Source organism: Dromiciops gliroides, chromosome 1 (assembly GCF_019393635.1).
Source record: "Dromiciops gliroides isolate mDroGli1 chromosome 1, mDroGli1.pri, whole genome shotgun sequence".
In the NCBI taxonomy this organism is placed as follows: Eukaryota; Metazoa; Chordata; class Mammalia; order Microbiotheria; family Microbiotheriidae; genus Dromiciops; species Dromiciops gliroides.
Genome location: NC_057861.1, coordinates 209,377,514 through 209,394,578, shown reverse-complemented (window position 1 = coordinate 209,394,578; position 17,065 = coordinate 209,377,514). Strand labels below are relative to the sequence as shown.

General features: G+C 34.9%; 1 protein-coding gene across 1 annotated transcript in view; it reads left to right on the top strand.

Annotated features, from left to right (window-relative positions):
- Nucleotides 1–17,065, top strand: part of CCDC102B (coiled-coil domain containing 102B) — a 693,652-nt gene that overhangs the window by 16,178 nt on the left and 660,409 nt on the right. Inside the window, exon 3 of the mRNA XM_043976186.1 lies at nt 8,457–8,565. Coding sequence (XP_043832121.1) covers nt 8,457–8,565 — 109 coding nt within the window. The remainder of the gene's footprint in view (nt 1–8,456; nt 8,566–17,065) is intronic.

The following is a 17,065-nucleotide window of genomic DNA, read 5'->3' as shown; positions in this document are numbered from 1 at the left end:
ACCAGGGCCAACATGCTTACCCCTTTATTACACTTAGAATTATTTAACTGGATGTCGTGAGAGACAAGTGTCCTCTTACCATTTCATCCACTTAATTTCATTTTCAAGTTATCTTTGACCATTGTTGTGTCCTGCATAGAGCAAACTTTATTCTCCTTGGGAGAGAAAACAAAATAAATGAGTGGAAGGGTTTAGCTTTCTGACTTTGTTTTCCCTTCTTAAATCCTTCTTCCCTCCGTAGCTTAAAAAAATCAACAAAAACAACAACAAAAATATCCTTCTAGGTTTTATTACTCACAACACAATTTAAACAGGAGATACAGAATCACACCTGTCTGTGTTTTCATCATCTTTACATGCCATTGTTAACATCTTTTGTACATGTCCTTTAAAATCAAAGTTATTTAATGAGCCATCTGTATAGTCATATCAATCTCTTTAAGCAATTTTTCCCCTCATTGAAATAATTTCTATTTCTATCTTAATGGTTTCATTCTTGTGAGATCTCAACCTTCTTGGTCCAATCTCCCTAATAGAATCTGACTACTCTTTCTTTGAACATTTTGAAATTCATTCTTTTGTGTCAGTGCATGTCAAACTCTGGCCCTCTCCCCTAACAATCACATCTAGAATCTATTAAAAATAAAAAAATAAGCATTTATTAAATGGTTACTATGTGCAAGGCATTGTGGATGTAAAGACAAAAATGAAACAGGTACATCAATGAGCTAATATTCTTTACAGTTAAATAACACTAGCTTGCATGTTATTATTGAGTCATTTCAGTCTGACTCTGACTCCATTTGGAGTTTTCTTGGAAAAGATGCTGGAGTGGTTTGCCATTTCATTCTACAGTTTATTTGACAGGTGAGGGAACTGAAGCAGAGTTACATGACTTGCACAGGCTCACAAAGCAAGTAAGTGTCTAAGGCCAGATTTGAAATTAGGTTCTCCTAACTCCAGAGCTGGTGCTCTATTCATTCTATTACCTAGTTGCATAAATATTTGCAAAATAAATGGAAAATATTGAAAGCAATTTTTGGGAAGAGGTAGAAGCAGTAGATGAGTTTGGGAAAGTTCTAATATAGAAAGTTATATTTAAGCTCAACTTTGAAGCAATCTAGGAATTCTATGAGGCAGATATGAAGGTGTATAAATTCCAAGGATGCAGGATAGCTTGGACCAAGTTATGGAGATGAGAAAAGAAATTTCATGTATCAAGAGGAACAGAAAAAAAGTCCTACTTAGCCAGACTATAGAATGTGTGGACAGCAATATTTAATAAGCCTAGGAAAATAGAGTGGAGCCTGGTTGGGAAGGACATAAGTGACAGATAGAAAAATTGATATTTAACCAAGAGGTAATAGTGAGCTACTGAATTATATTGAGTAGGGAAATAAAGTGATAAGGTCTATACTTTTAATATGGCTTGGTAAACATGTAGAGGCTGGTTTAGACTATTGAAAAAGTAGGTGGGGAATCAATTAGAAGGCTTTTCCAATGGTTCAGGTGAGGAGGGCAGTGGTCATGTAAATATAGAAAAATAATGTAAGACATGATGTTGAACATTGAGTCAACAAGACTTGGTACCCAATTATATATGTGGGATGAATGAGAATGAGGAATCAAAGATGACATAGAGGTTGTGAACTGGGTCACTAGAAGGAAAGTGGTATCCTTGACAATAACATGAACATTTTGAAAAGAAGTGGATTTTCGGGAGAAAGTTTTTTTAGTCATTTGGAATTTGAGATGTCTATTTGACATATCCAACCAGCTGTCGTACAGCCATTAGTATAGTGTTGTCACTCCAGGTCAATATTAGTGTTGAAGACATTTGTGGGAGGAAGTTTGTAGTTGTCTTTCCTAGTTTGAACCTATTTCCCTTCTAAAAGAACTTAATCTAAGTATGTATTTAATCTTCTCCAAAATCACTGGCATCTCTCACCAAAAATTAACAACTCCTACAAAAAGTAAAATTATCTCCTTTAGAATAACACCAATAAATGCAACACAGGTAGAAGAAAGAATAAAAATAGGCTGTGATTTAGAATTTGTTTTCTCCTTATTCTATTTAGGAAACTGTCCTATGGTTATTGGGACTCAAGGCTTCTGGACCCATGAATCAACATTAAGCTTAAATGCACATGAGACAATTACAGTCTTTTTTCTTCCCATCACAAGGGAATGTTTCCCAAGGATATAGTATGTGTTAGGACTATAAATCTTCCTAATCATTAAATTTCTCCTCCTGAAACCTTAGTAAGTGGGTGGCTTGTATTGAGCAATACTGAATATATTTTTTGTTACTCTCTGCTTGGAGGAACATTCCCTTTTAATTTTCCACAGACATCTGTGGCCTTGACTAGTCTATCCTGATCAGAAGAGCCCAGGACTAGGATTCAGGAAACCAATCCCAAATCTGACATGGATTACAATCTTGGAAACCTTACAGAAACTCCTTTCCCCCATCTATGAAATGGGGATTTAAAAAAATATTGCTTATAGAATGTCACCATTTATAAGCTGCTACCCAGAACCCTTCTTATAGAAATACATCTATGAATTCCTGACCAACTGCATAAAGACCACCTAGGTAGAGGAACTGGAAAAGCTATGGGAGTAGAGAAAGCATAGTTCCTTTCCTGTATTCATCTGTGCTTCCAATCCTGATAAGAAGCACAGAGAGAGAGAGATATCTATGCATTCATTTGATTTATTGATTCAAGGAGGTTATCTGTGCTCAATATGTCATATTTGAAATAAATAGTTGGTGCAGTTTTTCTTAAAACAGAATTGTTCCTATAACTAACTATAACCTTTGCCTGTATCTTTTCTAAAATATTTGTTTTCTCTCACATAGAATGCCTATTTCTACCTTATAATTTAGAGCTCTACTCTTCTTTTTTCCCCATCTCTCTACTCCATAGGATAAAGCAGATTCATTCCAGACATACTTAATTGCATTCATTTTTAAATTTATTATTTAATTTAGAAGGGCACTTGTTAGCTAGTGAGGAATTTTGAGTTCTAGCCCTGGCCCAGCCATGAACTGTTCGTATGAACTTGGACACAATTGACTTTAATTCTCTGAGAGATTTCTCATATAAGAGAAACAGTTTGGAATAGGTCAACTCAGAGATCCCTCAAAAATTTAAAGTGAATTGATCCTATGATCATTTTGTGGCCTTGTGTGTCAGTAAAAACTAAATTTGATTTTACTGTTTTATAATTAGAATATAATTTTACTTGAAATGAAGAAAATCATGTTTTAAAAAAGCCATTGAGTCACTTATCATCCTGTACCTTAGATTTCATATATGGTTTTTGCCTTTTCCTATGTTAAAAATAAACACATCAATGTGTAAATCTGTTTATTTTGTGTGGAAGAGAAAAAGTAAACTCGTTACTAATTTTAATACTATAAGTATTGTGTAATGCATATTTAATTTTGCATGACTGAAATAATTCCTTATCATATTGCAGATTACACAAACCTCAGCCTTAGATCAATTACACCTTTTGTCCCTTCATTTCAATTAGGTCCACTACAAGTTCATGTTACATAATCTCAACTGGGCCCTCACTGCTGCTAGGTCATCCTACTACTCTTCTCTTATTAACTTACTATCCCACTCTCCACAGCAACTCTTCCAAACTTTTATTTCCCTCTTCAAACCTTTTGGGAGTTCTATTTCCTTCCCCCTTTCTAAGCTGAGAACCTTGTTTCATATTTCACAGAAACAATTGAAGCCATTCACCATGAACTCTCTCTTCTCCCCAGGTCATCTATTGTTCAAGTGCCTTCTACTACTTTCTCATCTTTCACTGCTATCTCATATAATGAACTGGATTTATTCCTTACCAAGGCTAACTTTTTAGCTTCTACTTGTTCAAGTAATCCAATTGCATTCTTTCTCCTCTCTTTTTTTTTAGTGAGGCAATTGGGGTTAAGTGACTTACCCAGGGTCACACAGCTAGTAAGTGTTAAGTGTCTGAGGCCGGATTTGAACTCAGGTACTCCTGACTCCAGAGCCAGTGCTCTATCCACTGCGCCACCTAGCTGCCCCTCTTCTCTCTTTCTATTTCTCTTCTGCCCTTTGAAAGAGAAATAGTATGATAATTAGCAATGATGGAAGGAACAAGTGAAAGTTCTTTTCAGAATAGGGGAGACATTGTCATGTTTGTAGAAAGTAGGAAGGAGTCAATAGAGAGGGAAATACTAAAAACAAATAATCTAGAAAAGGCTGTCTACAATAGGGTGAGTCCACTTTCTTTCATCTTACTCTTTTCTTAATTCCTTACAATCTGGTTTCTGAACTTAACTGAAACTGAAACTGTTCTCTTCAAATAACTAATTTTCCCTTAACTGATAAATTCAAAGACCTTTTCTCAACCTTTATTCTTCACCTCTCTGAAGCCTTTGATACTGTTCATCACTTCTTCCTCCTTGATATTCTCTTTTCTCTAGGTTTTTAGGACACCAATGTCTCCTGGTTTTCCTTCTACATATCTAACTGCTCCTTTTATGTTTTCTATGCTGAATTCTTCTAGATCATGCCCTTTAACAATAGATTTCCATCAGGATTCTGTCCAGGGTCCTTTTCTCTTCTCTCTCTATACTATTTGGTGATATCATCAGCTCCCATGGATATAACTGTTATCTCTAAGTTAATGATTCTCAAATCTACCTTTACTGTCCCAATTTTTGAGCTCATCACCTATCTTGTATCTACAACTGCTTTTCAGAGATTTCAAAATAGATATGTTAGACATCTTAAACTCAAAATATCCAAAATAGAACTCATTATATTTTTCCCTAATCCCTTCCCAACTTCTAGCTTCTCTATTACTATAGAGGGCAACATCATTCTCCCAGTCCCTCAGACTCATAAACTAAGAGTCATCCTGGGTTCCTCATTATTTCTCACCCCTCCCCCCCCCATATCCAAGTTGTTTCCAAGGCCTGACAATTTCATCTGTGAAACACCATTCAAATATAGTCTGTTATCTCCTCTGCTACCATTTTGGTGCAGGCCCAGGTTACCTCATGCCTGGACTATTGAAATTGCCTGCTTTTGGGTCTACCTGCCTTAAGTCACTCTCCATTCTAATCAATATTCCCTTCAGTCACTAAAGTGATTTTCCTAAAGTTCAGGCCCAATTGTGTTAAATTCCTGCCTCCCCCCATCTCCCCTCTGCCCCTGTCTCCTATTATTCAATAAACTACTGTGGCTTCCTTTTGTTTTCAGGAGCAAATACAAAATGTACTTTTTGGCATTCAAAGCACTTCATAACCTAGCCCCCTCCTACCTTTCCAATCTTCTTACACCTGAGTCCTGGAGACACACTCTTCCATTCAGATACTGGCCTCTTGGTGGTTCCAGGAACAAGACATGATATCTCTTGCCAAGTCATTTTCTCTGGCTCTCTCCCATGCCTAGAATTTTCTCCTTTCTTTCCAACTGCTGACTTCCTTGGCTTCCTTTAAGTCTCACCTAAAATGCAACCTTCTTCAGGAAACCTTCTCCAACCCTTCCTAATTCCAGTGTCTTCCCTCTGTTAATTTTTTCTTATTAACCCAGTATATACTTTGTTTTTGTGAATATTTGTTTGCATGTTGTTTCCCCCACTATATTGTAAACTCTCTGAGGGCAAAAAGTAAATCTTGCCTCTTTTTGTATCCCTGTCACTTAGTACATAGGCACAATGGGCACTTAATAAATATATGTTAATTATTCATTAATTACTTGCCCTTTGGGATCTAATTTTAACATCTATTTAATTCTTATTAACTTAAAATTGGCACCGGATCTTTAGGATTTTTTTCCCATGTTGACCTGAGCTTAAGTTAATTATTATGCCCTGAGAAATAAAAATTTCACCCTCAACAATATGGTGGGTAGAATATTTTCAAAAGGAATGTCTATGTTTGAAATATGAAATCATTCTTTCTGGATAATTATTGGTGAACGAACTTTCAGCTTATGGACATACTTTGATTAATTCTAGTTTTTAAGATGTTTTGTGATTATAACAGTTGACAAACTACTATTAGATCATATGCAAACATGACATCTTGCTATAGAAATGCTGCCTGCGCAATTATTGTTTTCATATATTTTACACTCATAACATTTGATGACTCCAGCAGACTGATTTGAAAACTGCTACTTTACATGAGGAAAAGCTTTATTATGCCAATACCCAATGTCTTGTTAAATTTTTGCTTACCAAATTAAAAACAAATAATCTTTCTGAAACATGTAAACCCTGTTTTAACTTGGTAACTTCCTTTTCATGGTACTAATGAAAAAAATCCATAACTACAATACAGAGGAAGATTAGAAATTCTTATCTATGTGGAATGAGTTAATTCTGCAACTCTTTCTGAAATGCAGAATGATTTAATTAGGCCAAAATATTTTGTATTTATGCAGTGCCCTCTGCTGCATGACTTTAGATATACACTTTTCTTTGCTAAATGCTGGTGAAGTACAGTTTGGTAATATGGCTAGTATTAATGAATGATTAAGTGCCTACCTAAAACAAAAACAAGAGCCAAATCAAATCAAAACAAAAAATAAATGATTTAAGCAGGGCATGATTTTTATATACAATTTGCTTTTCATGAATTATATTTTTTTCTCTGTATTAGCTCTGATTTAACTTATTAAAAATATTTAGCTGTCTTCCTTAAGGACAAATAAAAAATGAGCAGAAGCTAATGTGAGATAGATTAGATTGGGAAAATAAAAACTAACTCATTGGAACAGAGTTCAATAAACCCCGTAATTACACATAGTTGAGGAGTGAAGCTCTATTTGACAAGAACTGTTGGGGAAAAACAAAATGCATTTTTGTAATAATAGTTGTAGACTAGGATTTTATATCATATAATGCAATACATATCAGATGAGTAACTATAAATATCAAGTGACAGAAATCATTAACAAAAAATTGGAGTATAATTGAAGGAGATATCAGTTGTAACTGTAGCACAAAGTTGAATGATTTAACCAAACAAGGAAGAGGAAAGAACATAAAAGATAAAAAAAGACATATTTGATTACCTGAAATTTGAATTTTTTGTTGTTTTGCATGAATCAAATCAATAAAGATATGATAAGATGTAGATACAAATAGGAAAATTTATATCAAATCTCTGATTCTTTGATATAAAAAATAGAGGGAATTAAAACCAAATATTCAAACAGAAGTCTTTCTCCAATAAATAAGTTGCCAAAGACCATTAAGAAAAAGTTATCTAAAGAAACATTGAAACCATTAATAATTGAAGTGAAGATTATAACAAATCACTAATATGAGAAATAAAACAGTTTGATGGATTCATTTTATAGCTAGCAAGTTGCCAAATATGATAAAAGATCATAATGGAAAATATCAGAAAGGCTATGAGAGGACAGGCACACTAGTACATTGCTAGAGGTATGGCTTGGTTCAACCTTTTGAAAACATTTTGTAATTTATGAAAAACAGTGACTAAATTGTAGTAATTCTTTGACTTTGCTTTCCCCTATAGGCAGCATATACTCCAAGAAATAAAATCCATATATATGAAAATATTTCTAGCATTTTTGGTAGCAAAATCCTGGAATCTCAGAAACATCTTCTAGCCAAAGTGATACAGCATAACTGGAAATTTATTAAGGGCAAATAGTCAAATAAAAATATAAAATTTGTATATCTCTATCTTTGTACCTATGATCTATTTGTCTATCTAAAGGTTATTGATTTATATATATATTTCTATTTTAAGGGTCAAATCTTTTCATTTCAAATTTTACCACTATCTTTGCTTGATGTAGTATGATTATTTCCCCATATGATCTTCCTCCTTATCTTGTAACTCTCCTTATCCAGGACTGTTCCTTGAAGCAAAGAAAAATAGGCAAAAATAAGTCATCAAAATAGCAACTTTCTCTCTTAGTGTCTCCTGAATTTGGCATATTTGGCATTTGGTTTCCTGTACTCTGGATTCAGTATTGGTTCTTGTATTTATTTTGAGATCAGTTACCTTTTTCCATACTTTTTATTGTACTTATTGTGCATATTATCATCCTGGTTCTGTCTACTTTGATTTGAAACAGTTTAAACAAGTCTAATATTTTGGTAAATTCCTCATATTCATTTTTTTAAATGCACAATTGTATATGTAGTTTCTTTAACTCCTCAATTAATGTAAATTAACTTTGCTTCCAATGTTTTGATGCCACAAAATATCTTGTGACAAATGTTTTTGTATATGTAGATTTCTTTTTTGGTCTTTCACTTCTTTGGTGTGCATACTCTATCATGAAATTTCTGGGTTAGAGTTAACCTTTAATCTTAGAGTATAACTTAAATGTGTCTAAATAGAAGATGGAGTTACTAAAACCATATATGCAAAGTGATTTTTAGTGGTCTTAGAAATATTTTGCTTTGAAATTTCCTAGAATGCGTTCATCTTTGGAAAAAGAAGTTGAGTTACTTGAGTCAGCATTGTCTCTTTGGAAATGCAAGTATGAAGAAATGAAAGAATCAAAAGAGAGGAGTATAAATCAGGTATGTAGGCATGAATTCCTCTTTGCTAGAAACATTTTAAAAGACAATTATTCCAATAGTGGGATCTTTATATTACATGCTGGTTGCAAGTCAGTAGATAAGATGTCCTATAGAATAGCAGGACTGCTCTAAAACAAAAATGTGAAAAAGAGATGTACACAGTAAGTAGATTGAGTAGAAATCAAAATATTTTAAAGAAATCCTTAGAGTTATAATTTTTAGTGATTAACAAACATGCTTTGCTTCCTTTCTTCTTTTGGTCTTTGCTCTAAACAATACTACCTTGGTATTCTAATTATATAATGAAAGTCAGGGGCTGAGGAGGTGTAAAATACTGTAGAAAAATAAAGGGTATAAAGAGGATAGGAAGCAAGATCTACAAAGTCAATAATATGGATATTAGAAGTGAGAATATATTGTATTACACCCCTTCTCTAATGTACTAATATTACAAATAAATTAGGTGTTTTAAAATATGCAATTTCAGGGGCAGCTAGGTGGTGCAATGGATAGAGCACCAGCCCTGGAGTCAGGAGTACCTGAGTTCAAATCTGGCCTCAGACACTTAACACTTACTATCTGTGTGACCCTGGGCAAGTCACTTAACCCCAATTGCCTCACTTAAAAAAATGCAATTTCTTTTTGAAACTTTTTTGACATCTTTTTATGTTATCTGCATTTTTATACTTTTCCTCATCTCCAAGGGGATTATCTCAAATAAAAAAAGAGGTGCAGGAGAGGAGCAGGGCAGTAAATGAATTTTACACTTATCAGAAAAGGCTCAAAGACCTTAAACTCATCAGAGCTGCCTCAAGGAGGGACTAACACACACACACCCAACTGGGTGGAGTAATGTATTTAATCTGGGCAGCAAATGAGCCTAACACTTATCAGAATTGGCTCAAAGACCTCAATCTCACCCAACTGGGTGGTGTAATGTATTTAATCTGGGCAGCAAATGAGCCTAACACTTATCAGAATTGGCTCAAAGACCTCAATCTCATTAGAATTGGCTCAAGGAGGGACTAATGTACACACTCAATTGGGTGGAGTAATCTCTATAACCCTGCAGGAAAATAGGAGGGGAAGGGGATAAAGAAAGAGGAGCAAAAGAAGGAAGGGCAGAGTGGGGGAGGAGACAGACAGAAGCAAATCCCTTTTGAACAGTGATAGGATGAAAGAAGCTGGATAATAGAATAAATATCATGGGGAAGGGAATAGGATGGAAGGGAAAGAGTTAACAATAGTAATCATGAAAAAGAAAAAAGGGGGAAAATTGTACAAAAAATATTTATAGCAACTCTTGGTGGAGGCTAATAATTGAGAATCAAGGGAATGTCCATCAATTGAGGAATGATAGAAAATGCTGTGCTATAGGATTGTAGTGGAATAATCTTGTGCTACAGGAAATGACAAATAGGATGATGCCCCCAAAACCTGAACAGACTAATGAACATCGATGTATAGTGAAGTGAGCAGAGCTGGGAGGACATTGTGCATAGTGATAGCAGTATTGTTCAATGAGCAATGCAATGACCAAAGGCAATCCCAAGGAACTAATGAGGAAGCTTACTATGTACCCCCATAGAAAGAACTGATAAAAATATCACTTGTGGATTGTACAAATATAACCTTGTTGGGATCTTGTGGAGGGGGGAGAAGAGGGAGGGAGAAAAATTTGGAACTCTAAGTCTTATGAAAATGAATGTTGAAAAATACCCTTACATGTAACTGGAAAAAATAAAATAAATGTTTGTTGCTAAAAGAAAGAGAGAGAGAGAGAGAGAGAGAGAGAGAGAGAGAGTAGGAAGAAGAGAAAAATCAATAAAATTGATTAGTACATCAAGAAAAATCTGAAAGTTAATGAAATATTCCATACCTGTGAACACCTATATCCCACCCTTCCAAACAAAGTCATATGGTGATGTTTCTTCTCATATACCTGTTTTGAAACTGTGCTTTTCCTTTGTAACTTTACATTAAATTTTCATTTGTTTCATTGTTATTTTCTTGGCTCTACTTACTTCATTTAATATTAGTTTGTTGAAGTCTTTCTGGATTAATCATGCTCACTGTTTCTTGTATTCATGGTCAACAATTTGTTCAGCCATTCCCTAATCAATGGACAACTACATTTTTCAAGTTTTTTTCTACTACAAAAATTGTATAACTTTTATTTCATGATAAAAAAGAGAGTTGAATGTTTATATAGAAAGTATATGTATTTGATTTGTAAACATTATGAATATATATACTATACATATGTACAAATGGTATATAAATATACACACATGTTATATATATGTGTATAGAGATGCGAATGTATATGTATGTATGTGTATGTGTATATATATATATATATATAGAATGAAAGTTCAGAACACACAACTTTACTAAATAGAACAAGATAAAGAAATCTCTCTTATGAAAATGTTCAGAAAGGAGAAAATGACAAAAAAAAAATAGAGGGGATGAGAGAAAAGAAACATTTGAGAGATAGTTCCAAATTGCTCTCCAGAATGGTTGGATCTTTTCACAACTTCACCAAGAGTGGATTAGCACGGGGGCAGCTAGGTGGCGCAGTGGACTAAGCACCAGCCCTGGATTCAGGAGTACCTGAGTTCAAATCTGGCCTCAGACACTTGACACTTACTATGTAACGATTGGAATAACGCCACCTGCTGGATACTTACTGTAGAAGAGTTCTGCCCATGAAGGGAAGGTCTTTGAGGAGGAAGTGACGCGGACTAGTGGGAGGAGGAAGGAAGAGACTGGCGCTGACTCTGGGGCTCTTTCCTGAGGACGCTGGCGGAGAAGGGAGCTAAAAATGTGCTCTCCCTTTAATAGATAGAAATCTAGGCCTTTCTCTCTCTCTTTACCAAATTCTTATTCTCCTTAATAAATGCTTAAAAGTCTAACTCTTGCTAAAGCTTATAATTTATTGGCGACCACTAGTCCGCGTCACTTCCTGACTCCTGGTCTTGCCCTCAAAGACCTTCCCTTCATGGGCAGAACTCTTCTACAGTAAGTATCCAGCAGGTGGCGTTATTCCAATCGTTACAACTAGCTGTGTGACCCTGGGCAAGTCACTTAACCCCCATTGTCCCACAAAAACAAAACAAAAAACAAAACAGAACAAAACAAAACAAAACAAAAAGAGTGGATTAGCACCCCAGTTTTCCCACATCCCTTCCAACATCCAATATTTTATGGTTTTGCTATATTTTCCACTCAGATAGGTGTGAGGTAATACCTCAGAGTTGTTTTGATTCACATTTATCTGATCTAGAGAATTTTTTCATATATTGTAGATAGCTTTGATTTCTTTGAAAACTGCCTGTTAATATCCTTTTACCAATATCAATTAGGGAATGACTTATAGTTTTGTAAATTTGATTCAGTTCTATATATAACTGAGAAACCTTTATCAGACATAGTTGTTTAGTTTTAATTATAAATGGATTAAATAATCAAAAATGGCACTTAAAATACATCTAAAAAGTATATACATATACAATAGAAACAAAATTTACAATGGAAGGTACATTTAAAAAAAATGCAATCATTCCACCAGATGATATAAAAAGATTTTACTATGTAAATATAGAGAAGAAAATTAAATTATGCTTTAAGAGACTTTAAGGAATCAAAATTAAACTTACATATTCCAGAGATTATTTCCTTTAAAATCATAAAGGAAAAATTAACAAATTGCAAACAGGGTGTAGTTAGTAACAATAATAGTAGGAGACTTTAATGACTAAGAATTAGGCAAATCTTATAGACAATCAAGAAGAAAAGTATAAAATTGGACAAATTTCTGGAGAAATGAGAGAGGAAAAATTTATGTCCCTTTTTCAATGGCACTGGTAAGGGATATACATATTTTTCACACCATGTAAAATGTATTCAAAAAGGAATGATAAGTTAGGATATGGGGAAATTTCAAGAAATATAAAAAGGGCACAAACATTAAACTTATTCTTAATTCAGCATAGCAAAATAAAAATTATAATCCCTGGCATGACAGATCTAAATAGTTACTTAGTAATGAAATCCTTGATAATAAATGGATTAAAGAACAAGTTATTATGTGCAAGTTGATGATAATATTGGTACAATATGCTAAAATTTTGGTAATACAGTTTAAGTGGAAGAAACACATATCACTAAAAATGCAACAGAATAACAAGGGAGAAATTAATGAATTGAAATGAATGTATGTTTAAAAATTAGATATCAAACAAAGAAGCTCAAAATTAGCCCTAAAGGGGTATTCCTGAAAATTAGAGAAGAAATTGATATCAGAAACCCAAAAGACTATAAAAAAAGAAAACTATACATTAGTTCTTTGGAAAAAAGTAACAGAATTGCTAAACCATTAATCAATATAATTAATAAGAAGATTAAAAACCCTGTCCAAAAACAAAAAATAAAAAAGTAAGATGAGATCACTATAGTATTAGAAGAAATAAAATTATCATAACCTATTAATCCCAATTATATGCCAAAATAATTTATTTTGAAAAATATAAAAGTTTTGACATTTGTTCTAAAAAATAACATACTACCAAGTACATATCTTAAATAATTCAGTCTCATAAAAGAAATAGAAGTAGATGCAAAAGTACTATTAAAGGGAAAAGAAAAACAAGAAACAAAACTCCTGTTCCTAATGGATTCACAGGATAACCGTTTCAAATTTTTAACAATTAATTAATACCTATACTACAAAAATTGTTCTGAAACAATGAGAAAGAAAATACTCTTTCAGGTTATTTTATGAGGCAAATATAGTGCTATAAAAAAATCAAGTGTTCTAAATTTATAAGACCTTCTGTTGTTTAGACTTTTGTCCCTCATACTGAATTGCTCTAAATACTGCCAATTATCATCACCACTTCTTTTAGCAGTACTTGATTATCAGCGATACACTGCCATAGTAATATTACATGGTTTTAGAGTATTCTATGGATAAATGTCAAGTAGGAACTGTAAAGAATTAATTATTATTTGAGGTTTTTATGCCTCGGCGCACACTGGCCTGGGACTCTGCAAACCGTTGCCAGGGCTCTGGCACCTCACTTCATCACCACTACGTGGCCCTTGCAAAATTATAATGATTGGAAGCCTAGTGAGGGCAGTCATATGACTTGTCAGAGCGGCCATCCCATTGGCTGGGGCTGTGTGGGGAGTTTCTAGGTTTGGGGGAGGAGAATTGGGCATTCTAGGTGGAAGGGACAGGTGCTCTGCTGCGTATTTTCAGCTGATTCCTGGGCGGTGATATTTTTTCAGGTATTATAATTTCCCTTTCCCCATTTTATTTCCTTTCCCTTGATCCTACCAATCCTGTTTGTGTGTGTGTGTGTGTGTGTGTGTGTGTGTGTGTGTGTGTGTGTTTTAAGTTCATTCTTGTTAAAATAAATCTTGTTCTGTTTTGAGGGAGGCTGCCGGTCTCCTTCCTTGCCCCAATGTTGCCGTGAGCCACTTAGCTAGCACTCCTCAATTAAAAATTGGTCCCCACAGAACTCATTTATTTTTATCTGACTAGTTTTCAACAATGCTTACCTATACATTCTTGATGCTTTTACTATTTTAAATTCTTTATTAATTAAAAAAATGCGCGTGTTTCATACATTCCTTACATAATACTATATATGTCAAATGATGTGCTGATTAACAAAGAGGTAGAAAACAAGACAGTATATTCTTTGGAAAATTGGCAGGTGGCAGCATATAACAAAAAGACACAATAATTTTGATAATCTAAAAGACTAGGAAATATGAAAAAAATATTTAAAATTCCTTAAGACTTTCAGATTTTGACCACAAACACCATCATAATTAAAGTAATATTCATATTGCTATCAGTGTTCTTATTGTTGTGATGCATTTCCATTTCCAAAGCTGTTTCATGTGTGAGAAAATAATTGTTGCTGATGGCTTTTGGGGGGGCCCCAAGAAGCCCCCCCCCAACTGGGAGCTCTGGTTGGTTTCTCAGAGACAGCCAAAGGTCAGTAGAGTTGGAGATCAGTCTGAGTCAAACACTCAGTAGACAATAGAAACCACACCTACCTGTAAGCCTTTGTCCTCAGAGCAAAGTTTCTGACCTGGAGCTCAGCACTTACAGCTCATTTTAATATGGACCACCTTCAGGTCCAGTAAACCAATAGATTTGAATGATCCTATCCAACTAGCTTGGAACAGTGTGTAAGGGCCACCTCTCCTCTGGTCCATAGGAAGCTGGCTCTCTCTTTCCTGGGCTGGGATGCTAGAGGAGGCAGCCACTCATCCCCATCACTCTCCTCTCTAGGTAATGTAGGGCTTATGAACTCTAATTTAGAGCCATGTGCTCTCTCTCTATTAAAATTTCATATAATTAATACATGCTTAATGCCCAAAACTGGTGCAATAGTGTCTAATTTTAAAAATAGCAATATATTAGAAACCCCAGCTAAGTTCCCCAATATCTTAGAACAGAGACAGGGTTCCCCCCAATATTTCAAATGACACACATGTCAATTATTTCATTTGGTTGTCCCAACATTCTTCTAAGGAAGATAAGGAGGGCCTCCAGTGTCACTGACAAGTTAGTTCAGGAAAGCAATCACCCTCCTAGCACTGAAACAACCACTGGCCAATTTCTGGATGGAGGATTAGCTGCATATGGATTTGATAGAATGATAAAGAACTTCAAGGACACTTTATTTTATCTCCATGATAATTGTTTGGGAATACTCTAGTGATTAGAGAAATTGGTAATAGAGGAATCAGGCTGCCAAGCATAACATGAAGCTATGAGGAAGTCACAGAAAGAAGTGATACTTATAAATTACTACTGCTGTTACAGCCACAAAGCAAAGGGTGTATTTGGGTTTCATGTAATTGGGGTAAGGGTTGCTACCTTTTTTTCTGTTACCTCACACTGAAGAATAGCAACCCTATTAGTAAAATTAGCATGTGTTATAAGCATATGTTGGGATTGATCAAAGGAGTTCTCTAATGAAGGAGACAGCAGGCTTTGGAGTCAGAAGACCTGATCTCAGGTTGCCTCTGGTGCTTATAACATATGATCTTGGGTAAATTACAGTCTCTTGGGTTTCAATTTTCTTATCTGTAAGGTGAATGGTTAGGGGCATCTGGCCTCTTAATTCCCTTTAAGCTCTATTTCAAGGACCTTTTAAGTTTATAGGGAAATAAGTCTTCAGTTTTGAGAATACATCCCTGTGGAGGGTGTAGACATTAAGATGAAGGGAAGCTCCTAATTGGATTTCACTGACTACTGATAGCCCCTAATGAATTAGTTCTCTCTCACTGTGGTTGGATAGACAATATGGGAGGTGCTATTCCCTTCACATAGGTCTATAAATTTTGTCTTTAATGAATTCTTTTTCCTGTTTTCTCTTTTGACTTTCTTCTGGATAGTTTCTGTGAAAGCAAATGAGCCAGGAATGGACTGGGCTACTAGGGATGGAAACTTTCCCTCTCCTCCATTAGTATATAAAGATTAACTTGGGGTAAGTTAGCAGATGACAGATATGCTTCTACATGGATTGAAATAAGAATTTCTTCCTGGATGCCAAATTCTTGGCCCAAGGCTAACAGGGTTTGACCATGTGACATCTATAAAGAAGAAAAACAGTCAACCATGGAAAGGGAAACCATGTGGTTTGAATGATATGAGTTCCTAAATCCCCACCTTCTATGTATGTTGGGGTAGAAGAGAGGGAAAAGTCATTAATGGAAGCTTGGAATCCAGCTCTCTGTCCAGAGAAACAGAATGTTCTAGGCAATGTCAACTCTTTTGATCTTTGGGAGAAGAGAATCATGTATTACCATCAAATGGGAGACACAAATAGTTACTAAAGGCACGATATAAGGTATTAAAAGGAGGGTAGATTGTCCTTTCTTCTATTATTGTGAGTTATTAGGCTAGTATGGGTCCCATGGGAAGGACATTGACTCTCTAAAAACTGCCAGTACATTTCCCTGTCAACAGGGGATAGAGACCAGTTATCTTAATGTGAGATTTATTAGAATGATTGTGGGGTATGTGGGGAAATTCTGGCTGTCCCACCAGCAACTTCAAATTAAATTCTCTTCAAAAGGTGGTCCAAAGCACAGGGTGTTACTATAGACTTGGAAGACTTTATGATCCTGAAGGAAGGTAGAACTCAATACAGAATAATTATTTGTTTATGGCATACTGAGTCCTTTGTTTTTTCCCCTGAAATCTACATAGGTTAAATATAGTCTGTTTTAAACCTAATATGTACATTTATTACCTTGAACATTTATATGAAATCTGAGAACCATTTTATAAAATGTGTAAAATGAGATCTTAGTCAGAGATCTAGAAAAAAAAACACATGGGGGCAGCTAGGTGGTACAGTGGATAGAGCACTGGCCCTGGATTCAGGAAGACATGAGTTCAAATCCAGCCTCAGACACATAACAATTACTAGCTGTGTGACCCTGGGCAAGTCACTTAATCCCAACT